This window comes from Ammodytes marinus (genome assembly GCF_949987685.1).
Source record: "Ammodytes marinus genome assembly, chromosome: 17".
NCBI lineage: Eukaryota > Metazoa > Chordata > Actinopteri > Uranoscopiformes > Ammodytidae > Ammodytes > Ammodytes marinus.
Genome location: NC_137221.1, coordinates 19712384 through 19727671, shown reverse-complemented (window position 1 = coordinate 19727671; position 15288 = coordinate 19712384). Strand labels below are relative to the sequence as shown.

General features: G+C 42.8%; 1 protein-coding gene across 1 annotated transcript; it reads left to right on the top strand.

The window, feature by feature from the left end:
• Window positions 1–3906: 3906 nt before the first annotated feature.
• khdrbs1b (KH domain containing, RNA binding, signal transduction associated 1b) lies at window positions 3907–13793 on the top strand. The gene is made up of 9 exons (XM_080045037.1): window positions 3907–4233; window positions 6369–6490; window positions 7735–7851; window positions 8228–8374; window positions 10170–10303; window positions 10703–10937; window positions 11593–11660; window positions 11999–12057; window positions 12542–13793. Exons 1-9 carry the CDS (start codon window positions 4140–4142, stop codon window positions 12646–12648), a joined length of 1083 nt encoding a protein of 360 aa, XP_079901163.1. The 5' UTR covers window positions 3907–4139; the 3' UTR covers window positions 12649–13793.
• The last annotated feature ends 1495 nt before the right edge of the window (window positions 13794–15288 follow it).

Sequence of the window (15288 nt, the reverse complement as noted above, 5' to 3'; positions counted from 1 at the left end):
TCTTTCCAATTATAAGGCTATTGGATTTTGTTAGTTCCAATTGCACATTTATATTGGTCTCCCTTTACTTTATGCTTTATTTAAAAAAGAGTTGGGCTAATGGTGTCCACATTCCAGAATAAATTACTGTAACAGAAGGAGAGTTATTAGAGCATAAAACATTCTCATATTTTCTTACCCTCACATTAGCTATTGCTTTTTTTTCTTTTTCTTTTTCTTTTTTTTAACAAGTAGAACCGGAGTCGTTTCCCCCAATCCATCTCCGCTCTGTCAGAAATAACACAATCTGAAATGTCACATTACTAATTCATTGAAGCAAAAGGCATCGTGATTTCTCCTGCCTCCGGTTAAGAGGGTAAACTGAATATTTTGGCTACTGGGTATGTGACAATTTTTTTATGATATTTTTTTTTTTTTTGCAGTACTAGCAGAATATGTAAATAAAAGTCGGAGTAATAATGCTAAACAAAGTACCGGGTCATTTTACAAACACAAGATATTCTAATAAAATGTCATTTAAAAAAAATATATACTGTATATTGTAAATATTATCATGTAAGCAATTCTTCAGATGCAGATGCCTCCCCTGAAACATTGATCATCAAAAATGTGGGCATGACAGGGATGTAGAAAGTATGAGGGATTGGATGGAGAGAGAGAGCTTGTTTTTTATGGTCGGTGAGTGGTGATGGAGGGGTGGGGGGTGTGGGAAGGTTGGGAAAAGGAGGGGATGGAGTAAAAAGGGTGGTGGTAGGGAGGGAGGGAGGGAGGGGGTGTCGTGGTGTTACAGACCTAAGCAAGTGTGACAGTTCTGAAAGCTTTCATGGGGAGGAATAAAAAAAAAGGTTTCTGTGTCCCTGTAGCGATGCTAAACTGAGCGTGACCCTGGGACTGAACCCTCTCATACTCCCTCGCTCCCTTTCCTGACTAAACCGCCTTAGAGCAAGAAAAACCCTCCACAGACAGAAGGTAGACTATAGGATTTAAGCTTACAAATTCCTTTTCTCCTTCTATTTGTCACTCCACCCCTTTCATCTGATCTATTCTATTAAGTTATTGTCGACTTAAGCGTTACCACTATACTACTAGAATGAAGGTTTATAGCACTATGCAGTTTCAGGGGAGGGGGATTTATGTACTTTAGCAGAGCCTGCAGTTAGTTTACGAAACATATTTACTCTACATGTCATTCTTAGTATTGAATAATTCCATCATCATAAATCTTTAAAAACTATATATTTTGAGGCACAGAAGTTTAAGACTAGAATATGTTTGAAAACAAAACTGTCGATTCATGCTGCCGTAAACAACTGCAATGAAATAGTAACTTTTCAGGTACCTTTTTAACTTCCAACAGTGTTTCAGGTATCCAATTTTCTTGTGGAGAAAGTTTGTTTATTCAGACATGAGAATATACCTTAGGAAATGTTAATTTATGTGACACACCAAAAGTTACATAGTGCACCTTTAATATCAAACCTTTAAAATCTGCTGCAATTACAAATTTTTCCATATCAATGTATTTGTTTTAATGGGAGTTTTTTTATGCTATGGCTGTAGAGATGTCCATTAGGATAACCACTTGTACCATTCCTGAATTAAATACCTCAACAACTACTCCTGTATGAAGTGCTATTACAGTTTGTACAAGGTACATTCAAGTCATCGCCAAACAAGTTCACACACTGTTGAATAAGTCTATCAGTTCCACAAAACTCTCTGTATTTCTCAGCATGGCAGCATTTACAAACTGGTTTCGCCCCCAGACACTGGCATAGGAGCTCCGAATAACTCAAGAAGCCCCAATGAATGTTTCACTTGTTTATTCTACTGCTAAGAATAAACCTGGACTTACAACAAAAGGTATACAATCCATGCATGAGGTTTACTTACCTCATGTAGACAGTGTTGTGGGGCAACATATAGATACGCACTATAGCTTTAAACCAAGATGTTGAAAATGGCATAAGTTACACCTGCTATACATCAGCATGCAATCAAGATTAAGCTCAACGCATCACTGTGCCTAAGTACAGCCCCACAGAGTTTACAAGATTGCTTAAGACTCTTAGTTTTAAATTGACGTTTGCAAACATTTGCAGTAAACCCTTCCAGAAGAATGTCCTTACTCTGCTCCTGACTTTGAGTTTGAGAATCCCATGATGCTTTGCAGGTTGTTTCATAGGTTCCTCTGTAACACTGAATCCTTGCCATTTTTTGGGGGGGAAATCTTTGGCGACAGGAAAAATTATCCAATGCAAATATCTGGAATAGAGGCGGCTTAAATAAGCCTAACCCCAGTGTCTACCCCTTTCCATCTGTGCCTGTTTACCCCAGAATGTGGCTATGTTAGGGGACAGGGGAAGTCCACACAAGCAGAAGGCAAGAGCTCAAGCTACCGGATTGGAACTCCTCCACCTGCCAAGAGAAGTATGTCTTCCTTTTATGAGCCAATTGAAATTCAGCTCACAGGCTATCCATTCCGTCAATGACAAGAGGGGCCAGGACAACCTTGCAGCCCCCCAACACTAATAACACTGTTACAGTCAGAGATAGATCAAGCTGAACGCCGATAGTTAGAGTGGGTCTTCTTCGGCCTCCCATAAGTGTTTATTGCAGACAATGTTTGCCTTCATTTGTTTTGAGCAGATGCATTCCTGGGTACAGCTGCCGCGGTCGATCGTAATAGTTTTCGCTCGGGCAGACTGACAAATGACCTGCAGTTTTCGCCGTTTGTTCAAAGAGCATCCATCTGCAGATAATTCATGCTATATGCTGTATATGCTTGTAGAGGTGACACGCGAGGAGCGGTGGCCTGCTCTTGCTTTGTATGCATAAGGTCGGCTTTAACCCCTGACCTCCTGTGCTCCACTCAAAAGGCGTGACAGGTTCATTACCACAATCTGAATGGAATGGAATCAATCCTTTAGAAATCTCTTCCACGCATTCTCCCCCCTCACCGCGCCTTTCACCTGCACAACAGCGTTTCTCAATCAATACAAGTGGAGGAGAAAACAGGGAATTAGACTATAAGAACAGGCTCCTTTCTTCCGATGGAGCCCAGTTTGGGTTGCATGAGGCACTCTCTTTGTTATGATCAGCACCGCCACTAAGGGGCAGTAGAGAGCCTGGAATGAAGGTGAAGGCCTCATCTTCAGGGCCCCCCCCTCCCTGTCTGAAAGGGAAATTATACTAACACTGAGGATGTGTCATCGTCTATCATTATCCTATTTACATTACATCACTTAGTATATCCTTGATATGAAAAGGTCTTACACTGCAGTAGCATATGTTGACAACAATTCAATACTTATTTGATTTGCAATATAGTCTGAGGGTGTAGTTATAAGCCTAAAGTAATATACTGTCTAACACCATATTAGCCTATCATCTAAGATACTTTACTGTCCAGTATAGGAGAAATGTGTCTTGGGCTCCAAGTCACTGTATCACAAAAACACACATTGTTTGCCACAATAGAACACACAATACAGTTCACATACTGTAGGTCTGTATTCATTTCTGATCACCTTTGGCTTTGATAGCCTACACACAGGCTACACAGGTCTCCAAATATTAATAGTAGCCTATTGTAATAAGCTCCTAGATAAGTTTATCTGGGTCACATGAGAGTGAAGTCAACACAGCAATAGGGGACTTCAACAGTTCTATTATAACAGCAGCATCACCACAGCATAGTGGGCACACCTTCCTCACTGTTGAAAATCTGATAGAGGGGTTTTCATTGCTGGAGGCGGCGCGGATTCACACACAGTAGGCGGCGTCAGACCGGAGAACTACGTCCTTCTGAGCTCACTTCCGCCGGCTTGAATCGGCTCTTGACAGTCTCTCACCGCTTTTGTTCTCCCATTTCCATTCAGCCCTTGTTGCTGGAGAGACAGCCAGCCAGCCGGACGGGGAAACAGCGTAGATGCAAAGTAACGGAGCCGTTGGTTGCAGAAAAACCGCCCGGTAGCCACATGCAAAGCGCAGTCTGCAGAGAGGATACGCGGCTCTCCGTAGTTACATAACTGGACTACTTTTTTCTATTGTTTTGGGGATTTTTTTTTCTCCTCTTACGTCTTTTTAAACATTTGTTGTTGCACGGAAACTGAATCGCCCCCTTCTCTTCAGTCAACATGGAGAACGAAGACAAATATCTGCCCGAGCTTCTGGCTGAGAAGGACAGCCTGGACTCGTCGTTCACGCACGCCATGAAACTTTTAAACGCAGGTAAAGTAGGCTACAACTGTCGCGTGCTAAATATGTCTCGCGCAATGTTCCTCGTGCTGTCAGCTGAAGGGTGACCACACACGGCTTGTGAACGCAGCTAAAACAAAAATAATGACGCACACCTCCACGCTGTATGCATCATGTTTGTGGACGGGACGCTGAAGTGCTTTCAATGACTATGTGTGGGTGTTTGTGTAAAGAGATGGAGAGAGCAGGTGTGTGTGAGGTAGGTAGGTAGGCTACATCTGTCGCAACACCACAGAAGCAGACTATTTTAATTGTTCGAATTGCTGCTTCAACTCGCACAGCTGCATCTCGTAACATTTGATTTATTCGCTACGTTATTGTGGCTTGTGCCGAGTTTAAACTCGGAGGAAGCCCGGACTCTTTCTGACAAACGCCCCATTTGTAGGCTATTCGTGTGTCGAGCCCCTGTTGAGCTCATTATTCGGCAGCGATATAGCGCAGCAGCCTGTGAATGTGCACCAGTCTCCGGGGCTGGGAGGAGGGGAAGGGGGTCACCTCGCCTGCCGAGAAAGGCGGCCTAGCGGCGGTGACAGACATCTCTAAAGTCCCGCTGCTTGCTTCAGTGTCCTTGGTGAAGAAGATAATGCAGCCTTGGGATGCTGTCCAGTAGAGCCGTGCTGAAGAGGGGACAAAGGAAACAATTACCTCTGGTATTCGTTTATTTCCTTGTGGTCGTGAGCAAGCTCTAAAATCAAGCCATATCGTGTTGTTATTAATTTTTTCTGTACACATTTAAACAGGGACAGCATTTTAATGGGCACAAACTATGACTTATGTCATCAAAACAGTGATGTTATAGAACATACAGCATGAGGACATTATAAGCTATCTATTGATTGCTGCTGGCCTATAGTATAGACAAACTGATTGCTAGATGAGTGATAAGTCTGTGTTGTCAGTTTCCCATGTGCTGTTCCAGTAGTTGTGGTGGTGAGACATTTTTTTTCTGCTGGCCGGTTCCTAAAATGCTTCTCCATCTCAAGTATCACTGGTGGTGCCTCTGGTAGTCGCTGAGCTGCGGCTGTCTTCTGTGTAACAGGGTGTGCACAAATCTAGGCTACATCTCTTGACACAGTAAGCGAGACACATCCAGGAAACCGTGTCAGTTTGTGTTCTGTGGTGGGTTCCCTCAGTTTCGACATCTGGTGGTGAGCCCCCCACCCCCCCCACCCCCCCTCCTTCTAGGATGTGTGGCTGGTTAGACCGTGGGGTAGCTGACATGTTTGCACATCGGCAGCGCTCAGGAGTTGTCGTAGCCAGGAGTGAGGGGGCGCTTTGAGATGAAGATGAATTTGGGCGCGATGTGCTGCTGTGTGCCTCATGGCTCAGGCGACAGCAGGTGTGGAGGGGAAGAGACTGATGGCTATTGGCTCGGTCTCGAAATGTGTTTTTTCAAATTGTGGTTAGACAGGTTTTAGGGGTCAGGGCATTAGATCCAAAGATTGTTGTCATTATGGATTTAGTCTTGACACATTTTTTCTTGATTTTAATTGAATTCTTTCTTACGATAAAAGAAAATATCCCTGGATGTCTTATTTTTTTGACTGATCATCCCAAAGAGACTGCCCCTGCATTCCAATACCCATATTTCAATGCTATTTAAGTATGCTAGAAAAAGATTCAGGATGTCCCAATATGTCAAATGGGGTATGCCAAAAATACCCAGATGCCCTAATACAGCCAATTGCATTTTGCACTATAACCAGATTGCTTTAGAAAAAAGTGTGTGATTTGGTACGTAGGGTCTGTTTCCGATCGGCATGAGATGAGCTGCAAATTTTCGACAAAAGTTCATTTTCTTTCTGATGTCTTCTCTGTGAAGCACAGAATTGCATTTGGAACGGTCGTTAAGTGTAACGTCAGTGTCTACAAATGGTTTAGGCTTTCCCACCAGATTTCTACCTGGGGACACTGGGATGGCTTATATGCTATGAGCTGCATCACGTCTTTTAGATCGATGCCTACTCGATGATGCGCATGAATAAGTGTGCACATAAATCCTCCCTCCCGGCTGAGAAGTACTGTGTGAATCCCTGTCTGACTGCATGAACACTTCGCCTGAAACGATACCTCTTCACCCCCACCCCCCCTCCTCCCCCTCCTTCTAGAAATTGAAAGAATCCAGAAAGGCGAGACGAAAAAGGAGGAAGACGCATACCTGGACCTTTTCACAACAAAGAACATCAAACTTAAGGAGCGGGTGCTCATACCTGTCAAACAGTACCCCAAGGTGAGCTCTTAGGCTTTTTTCTCTTTCTCTTTTTCTTCATCCTCTCTGCTCCTGATTTAATTTATCCTGCTGGCGGGTTTCAATTACACAAAGCCGTGGGGTTACTTGGGAGTTTCAAATTACTCTTCTCAACCTTGATCTTGAAGCTCGAGAGTATAATTACTGCCGATACTTGCACATTTCATAGTATCACTCAGAGGAGCAAAATCCTAATATTAAGTGTGACTATCTCCTCATGATCCGCTACCTGTAAAGTAAAGGGGACCATCGTTGCTAGCAACATGCCTGTTTTACAGAGCCTAGGCTGTGAATTAACACTGGATTTAGTTTTCAGCGCACACGCAGTACAGATCATAAGGAGATATTTATTGATTTTGACAAAGTGATTGTGTCAACAAGCGTTCTCCAGAATGGCTGACTCCGCCTTTTTAATGTGGTTAGGATGGCTCTGCACAGCAACATAATTCATACTGCTTGCAGCACATCGGAGCCGCTTGTCTGTTTGTGTTCAGCAAATGTTTCCACTCCTGTAAGCTCAGGTGTATTCGTCCGCATCCATTCAATATTTTATACCTGGCTCTCGCAAATGGCCACATTGATTTTAGGATGAGTGTTTATGATGAGGGAGACTGCATGTGAGGGGTATAGTCTTCCCTGTGACACTCAAACGGCACGTTGCTCTTCAAGCAATGCCTACTTTGCATTTTCCCCACCTACAAGTTCTAACAAGAGTAAGAGCTATAGATGCTGGTCGTCCTCCTGCATCTCATCAGTCCATCTGTGTTTGCTAGACGTAGGTGTTAGTTGATCCATCATCCACTGTTACAGGGATCACAAAGCTAATGACTGTTTTTAGATTACAAAAGCTACTTGTACAACACTCGGAGGAATCGCTTCCTTTGGGGGGCAACCCTTTGCTAAATGTGTCTGGCAGTGACGGCTAATGTAGGACATGTCATCTACACATGGTAATTGCCGTATTCAAAGCTGGAGGAGGTACAGATTGCAGCGTTTTGATCATAAGCTGGTTCTGGCTCAGTGCTCTGGTGATTACAGTGAATAGTAACTGGCGGTGTTCCAGCCCCAAGGGGCTCGTATCGACCCTCTGTGGTAATTCTACTACTTGAGACTGCAGTATGTGCCACCAGACCCCTGACAGCGGTTTCTCCTTCATGCTCTCGGTCGTAAACTCGCTTGGGCTTTGATTGTCAGGCTCATTTTATTCCGCTTTGTGTTGCCTTTAGTTCAATTTCGTGGGGAAGATCTTGGGACCGCAGGGCAACACAATCAAACGTCTGCAGGAGGAGACCGGAGCAAAGATCTCTGTTCTGGGCAAAGGATCCATGAGAGACAGATCCAAGGTAACACACACACACACACACACACACCACACTTGGATTTACACGCCTGTTATAAGGGTACCTGCAGCCATAACACATCTGGCTTGTACTTGAGACGGATGGCAGGCAGTGAGCCCAGATGGCTTCAGCTCACATGGATATCGGCTGAATGTAAACATAAAGCTAAGGGCATCCACACACTGCACATCTGTTCCAGGAATCTTCAGGATATCCTGCTCAAGCTGTTTAACACCAGTGTGAATGAGGCTTTATGAAGGAACGGGATAGAACGATGAAATATGATTACGTCACATTACAGAATGTACAGCATTGTAGCTTTCTCTGCTTCTCAGTTTGACTCACTGACACTTGTGTGATGATGTTCCCCTTGTTTCAGGAGGAGGGGCTGAGGAAAGGCGGCGAGCCCAAGTACGCCCACCTGTCTATGGAGCTGCACGTCTTCATCGAGGTGTTTGCCCCCGTACCAGACGTCTACCTGCGCATGGCCCACGCCATGGAGGAGGTCAAGAAGTTCCTGTTTCCTGTGAGTCTGGCTTGGCTCTCTTGGGTTCGCTGCTGTCTGTGTTTTCAATGTGCTCATACATAAATAAGCTTAAGTTTAAATAAATAAGAGTAGTGTATTCAACACTGTAAGTGATTGATTCCCTTTCACATAAGACAAAGAAAAGCACCAGAGTGTCACAAAGGAGAAGCTCAAATTTGAGACTGGTGTTTTTATATATGTGTATGTTTATAGTTTTAATTAGATTTTTTTTTATTCCATGCAAACCCTGTGTCATACACGCATTAAGTATTCCCACAGCGTTGTGACATGTTGGGTTAAGAGAAGATTGCAGATCTAAAACAGGTGTGAGTGGCTGATAAAGGTTGAGAAACCCCTGCTTTAAGTGTTGCTGGGTAATTGACTGTGTGCCTTTTCAGAGCGAGACAAAGCAATACAATGTAAAGAAATCCACTTAAGAAGAGGGATGGGGTCCTGTCAGCAGGCTTACTGCCTTCACCTGGCTGCTCCATCAGTGTGTCTGTACCCTGGGCTCATTCTGTAGAGCTACCAGACTGATATGTGGTAGAATTCACCCTGCGTGGTCTATGCCTACTATATTGGTTTAATGCTGAGAGATTCTTGAGTGCAAGCCAACCTGGTCTGCTGTCAAGCCCATAGTCCTCTAACGGTGGCTCTTGCCAAAGCAGGCCAATAGGCCCAGGGGTTCATGAGGTGCCTGTCTATTATAATTAGTGTGCAGGGTGCTAAAAAACGGTCTGATTAACCAGTTGCAATGTTGGTATTGTGGTGTTATGTGAAAAGCCGTCCCCTGCGGAACCTGTCATTACAATTTAAGGCCATAATCAATCAGGCTTGACGGGCTTTATTTATAACCAGGCCATATTTTAATCAATGACTTAGGCTCTTGGAAAATGGGGAATTGTGTGTGATTTATTGCTGACATGTTTTATGTATTACCTCTACTCCTCTTCAGGTTTTCTAGAAGGCATTGACTCTTTTGTTCTTCCTTTTCTTTATTATATCAGTATGACTGAATGTCTGCCAATGCAAAAGCAGAACCTTACTTATGTGAAGGATTTTTCCATACCGGCTCACGCTTTATTCAAATCTTTTCTATATTGGGAAAAACGTTGCTAGGTAAAGACATGTCACCTCGTTGGCGTGTAAAATGAGGCTGCAGTCACACTGCTCCTCACTGAATGGATGAGCGGTCAAATGGCTTGTGTTTGTCTGCTTTTGCTGCAGTTATATTGAATGCAGCCGTTTGAGTTGCAAATGCTAGTATCCATATCATTAGACCTCCGTCACCATTCTAGGGACTGATTTATGGAAATGAATTGATTGGGTCACAGTGCAGCCCTTGTGATCGCTCCCTGAAGGAGGGCATTGGATCTGTGCTGCTCAGACGGGCAGCTTCACTAATCCATCCCACTGTTTTGTTTCTGGAGATGGAATCAGGCAACAGTTGACGCATTCAGTCACACCAGACTTGTCGAGAGGTGATTTGCATTTTGCACATGATGGAGAGGCACAGGAAGACGGGGAGTGTGGATGGAAGTGTTCCAAACTCCCACATCCACGACCCCCCTCTGCCCCCTCCTCTTTAACACTCTGAGTTTCCAACACCCGCTCCATTAACCATTAGGGGGATGCCATGTTGTGAGTGGCTCTGTGATTGTGTTTCATTCTCTTAAACTCATCGCGCTTCCTCTCACACTGCCATCTTGTCTTCTCACTTTCCTTGCTCTTGTTTCTAACTCTGTGTGTTTGTGTGTGTGTGTGTGTGTGTGTTTGTGTGTGTGTGTGTGTGTAGGATATGATGGATGATATCTGCCAAGAGCAGTTCATGGAGATGGGTTACCTGAATGGAGGGCAGGAGCACGGAGCCCGAGGCCGAGGGGGGCCGCAGGTCAGAGGCCGTGGAGTCCCTCCTGCTGGAGCACACAGGTGTGGAGATTCACACTCACTCACTCACTCACATACACACTCTTTATCTAAGAATTAATACAAATTCTGAGCAAGGCCTGAAGGAAGCCTTGTATGTACTCCCTTTTATAAATCTGTACAGTTTGTTGTGTACTTTCGCTGATTTTTGGCAAAATACCGTTTGACTGTGAATCCGTAACAGTTTACTCAAAAGAAATCCAAATGCTCTCTTGAGGTTTCATGTTTAGTTTCTTAATTAAAGTGTGTCGAAAAAGTATAAACGTCTACAAATAAAAAACTAAATTGTTAGATATTTAGGCAAATATAAATAATAAATAATGGAAAAATGCAACGTTCCTAAATGATGAACTGTTCCTACAAATAGAAGAACACGTTTTTACTGACTGCTCTTTTCTCCAGGGGTAGGGGAATGCCTCCTCGCGGTGCCCCTGCCAGGGGAGGTGTGAGTCGAGGCGGGCCAGCCAGAGGAGGTCCAGGGAGGGGCGTCCCTACAGGTCGAGGAGGCCCTCCAGTAGCACCCTCCAGGGGGGCAGTTGCTCCCCGCGCCAGGCCTCCAGCGGGCGGACCCCCACAGAGGATGGCTCCCCCCCACCAGCACACCGCCGCTCCAGCTACTGACGGCTACGAGGAATATGTAAGTACAACTAGTGGTGAAGGGTATTCATTTTACATTCAGTTGATATGTGGAGGTCCTTAGCACAATGACATATATTTAAAAGGTGCGTTATGCAGTTTCTGGGGAGGGGATTTTTTTTTACATTTGCGGAGCCTGCAGTTTGTTGAGAAAAGATATTTACTCTACATGTAATTCTTAGTATTGAATGTCTTTCATACATCAAAACAAGGGGCACCTATAACCAAACTGTGGGCCCTGCTGCTGTAAACAACAACAGTGAAACAGTAACTTTTAAGGTAGCTTTCTCACTTCAATGTTTCATGTGTTTTTCATGTGAGTAAATATGCCCAAGAAAATGTTCACTTTTTTGACATACCCAAAGTTACACATTGCACCTTTTGATATAATAACTATACAAACAAGTAAAAGATGACGTAGCTAAATCTGCCCCCTTCAACGCATGTCTCCTCGGACTGCGCCTGTTCTGGCCACTCGGTTGGCTTTGAACTGCTTGTCTGTCAACACAAGGGTTAGTGCTTCAGGGGGCTTGAGACATGAGGGGGAGCGTGTCTGCTTCAGTACAAGAGCAGTACTTTGGGGACACCTTGACATTCATGATTCATGAACAAGCCTTTGCTCAAATCTCCCTGTGTTTCTCTGTTTCCCTCTGCAGGGCTACGACGAGAGCTACACAGACACAGCCTACGAGTCATACGACAGCTATTACAGTCAGCCGCAGGCGTGAGTGATTCAGACATCTCTTTGCTTTTTTTTACCTGCTTCTTGCCTAGTCGCTTGTTTTTTATTGGGAAAAGAGGGATACGAGAGCCGCAGAAATACTTTTCAGCCACTCTGCACAAATTGAGCGCTGATGGTACTTGTTTCATGGTTCAGATGGCGGTGTTATTTTGTGAGAACCAGCTGGGACTAACATGTTCGTGCCAGAGAGTCTAGCTTTGATCTTATTCATGGAAGCCAATTATCGTCCCCCCTAGACATTACAGTCAGCAGCTACTTGATGTTTTTTAAAGATTAAAAGTGATTTTTCATCTTCTCTTCTCCCTGTGTTTGACTGTCAGAGAGCCAGAATACTACGACTACGGACACGGAGAGACCACAGAGTCGTACGAGTCTTATGGTGAGGGAAAAACGCCATTCACTGTCAACAAGGACGTTGGTGCATGTAATAATGTACAAGAATAGATTTGTTTTCATTTAAAAAAAGAAATTCCTCCGTGGTGGTATGAATGTGTTTTCCTTTATCGATTAGATGACTGATTGGTATAATGTCCAGAGAGTGTCAAATGGAACTAGTTCTACATATATTGTATGCATGTATTCCTTGTGACTTTCTGTTGGAGCAGGACTTACACTTGACTTTTTGGTTCACCAGCCAACTACATTTAGCTACTACTTTTAAGTAAACTTCAATTATTGTCATCTTTTAAAGGTACGCTGTGGATAATTGACCACTAGTGGCGCTAACGGAGTAATATTTTTTTTCAGTTTAGCTTGTATCCAATGCATTGCACAGACCAGCTTTTTAGTTTTCTGTGATAAATTTTGAAGTGGTCTGAATAAACATTGAATCGTAAATGTTTTTTTTTGTTTGACCCCTCCAGGTCAGGAAGACTGGAACGGGACCCCGCACACAGGTCAAGGGAAGGCCCCTCCCCCCTCCAGAGGCGCCAAGACGCCTTACCGGGAGCACCCGTACCGACAGTACTGAAGCCGACTCACCACCCTTATTGTGTCGCCCTGACTACCGCCTGTCTACCACGGCAGCTCTCGCTTTAAGAAGCCCGACAAAAGTAATTGTCCGTTTTGTCTTTGGTTTGGTCTTTTTCCTACACCGGACTTTATACGAGAGAACAAATTGAGAACTGAAAATGGGAACTGGTTTTTGAGATTTGACCGCAAACTCCCTCCCTCCCCTCCCACACCTACTTTGGCACACTGACCAACATCCTAACCAAGCAGCCACCACTCCTTCCATCCAAAGCGGCTTTTAGATGGGTTAGAGAGAAGTTGGCATCCTATTTTCCTTCTTTTTTTATTTATATTTTTATTTATTTTGCTGTATTTATTTCTGACCCTTTTTTAACCCCCCACTCTCCCTCTGGCTTGTTTTGCATTGTTGATAGTTCATTTTTTAACTGTTTGGGAGTAGTCATTTCTAGTGGAGTTAGTGGCTCATTATCCACTTGTCTAATGAATTCATTTAATTGTTTTTAAATACAAAGAATCTGTCGAGGGTCAGTTGCAGATTCCCATTTAGGCTACATTTCAAAATTCTGTTAATATAGCTGAATAAAATACCTTTTAAACGTTCAATTATGTAATATAGAAACAACAAAAAAATAACTATCTTAAATTAATTCAAGGTTAAAGAATCAATGTTAATGGAATCAGTACAATTCATTCTTGATGATGGTTTGTTTTTAAATAGCTCTAAAACGTTGTCCATTTTAGAATTAGGAAGCAATATTTTTTCATTGTACTTAGAGTTTTGAAATATAGCCCTAATAGACACTGTTGAGATGGCCTGTCCTCATATCCTCAATTTGTTAATCATGTAAAAAAAGATAATAATATTAATATTCTGAAGACAAAATGTTTAATGAAAACATGGCCGGGAGATGGCCTCCTGTTATGCTAAAAATAGTCCAGGTCTTCATTTTGTGATCTGATTCTCTATATATAATTGCATGCACAAAGTACACAAAGAAGGAATGGGACAAAAATCTCCACATGGGTCTTCTCTTTCTAAAGAGAAGGGATCCTGCAGCTCAATCCGAACTCTTGTACATATTTTAAAACATCCTAACTGTACTTATTCTGCCACTAGTATCTGTACCCTCTCCATAAAATGCATTATGCTACATGTGTAAGCTTGCCTAAATAGGTTACTAAATCTGTCCAAAAGATGTTTTGCAGCAGTTTGTCAATAAAGCTTAGTTTGTTTTTTATGAAACTTAACTTGCCTTATTTGTTTCCTGTCCTAGTAAAATTCTGAAATGACTTTTTTTAAAACAACCTTCCTCAGTCAGATGTAGGTGTTTTCCTTTGTTTCTCATTCAAAAGCGCATTTTAAATCTAAATGAATGTATTGACGTCTGAAGACTTTAACCCTACTAAATGATGTCTTGATTGATTATCAAAAGAGCACAACTTATTCTTTCTCTCTCTTTCTATACTTTTTAAAAAGGACCCAGAGGTAAGACCTCTAAAATAACCTGGATAGCTTCCTAATGTGTATAGAGTTCTAAAGCATTGAATGCCTGGGTATGTATAAGACTTTTTCAATCCTCTTACCTGTGGTCGTAATCGTTAATGAGAATTGCTTTTATAGCATCTGAAAATTAACTGAATTCAAACCACCATTCAGGTCTAGGCTTCATTGTCATGAATGACGCTGGCGCGATGGCTACTTTAGTACAGAGTAATGGCAGTGCAATGGAGAGGATGGTTATAACCTAGACAACTCCACTGTAAAGGTAACCTAACCCTAAATGTTTAATTTCGTAGTGTGTTTATCCATTGACATAAAATTGCTGTTTAAATGCGTACACTTTCTTAAAATATCACTGCAGTCATGGCAACAAAAAGTACTCAAAAGTAAGAACAACGTAACTTCCAATATCATACAGTAGTGGATTTTCTGTACCAAAATAACTGTTCTGTGTACTAACAAAATCTATTAGGATAGTGTTAATGCAACTCTTGCTAAAATGAACAAAGCCAAATCTGTCAATATCTTCTGTACAGTTGAGCTGCTGTTACTTTTTAATTTGCTGTGTAAAGGTTGCTTACTGTAATATATATATATAAAAAGGTTCTGCCTGTACAAAGTTATCCAAACAAAGTGAGCTTGAGTTGCATGAGCATATCTTCTCCCGTAGACATTGCATGATTTCTGTCTCAAGCTTGTCCCAGTGTTTTTAGACAGGGTATTGATTTGAGCTTTGTCCTTCCTCCAGGCTTCGTTACTGGTCACTGAGCTCTGCCCCGGAGACTGACAGTCTGCTGGAGTGGGACCATGCTAACCTCAGGTGGGTCCACCGCTGCATCCGTTTCCCTTTTAAGATGGGTGAACCATTGGTTTTTTGCATGCTTAGGCACATTAACGTTCAACCTGCATATGTTTTCTTCCATTACCGCTCAGCAGCTCTTAAAGATTGATTTTTTTTTTCTACCTTACCGGCAGCCACTAATGTCCATTCAACTTGCACGAAAGAAAGAAAGAAATCAAGCATCTTTATTTATCTGTACTTTTGGGTGTTAAACCTTCATTGCTTATATAGGAAGCATCATTTTTGGAATATTTCCTTGTTGATGCATTCATGGGACACTTGGACACCCTGAGATA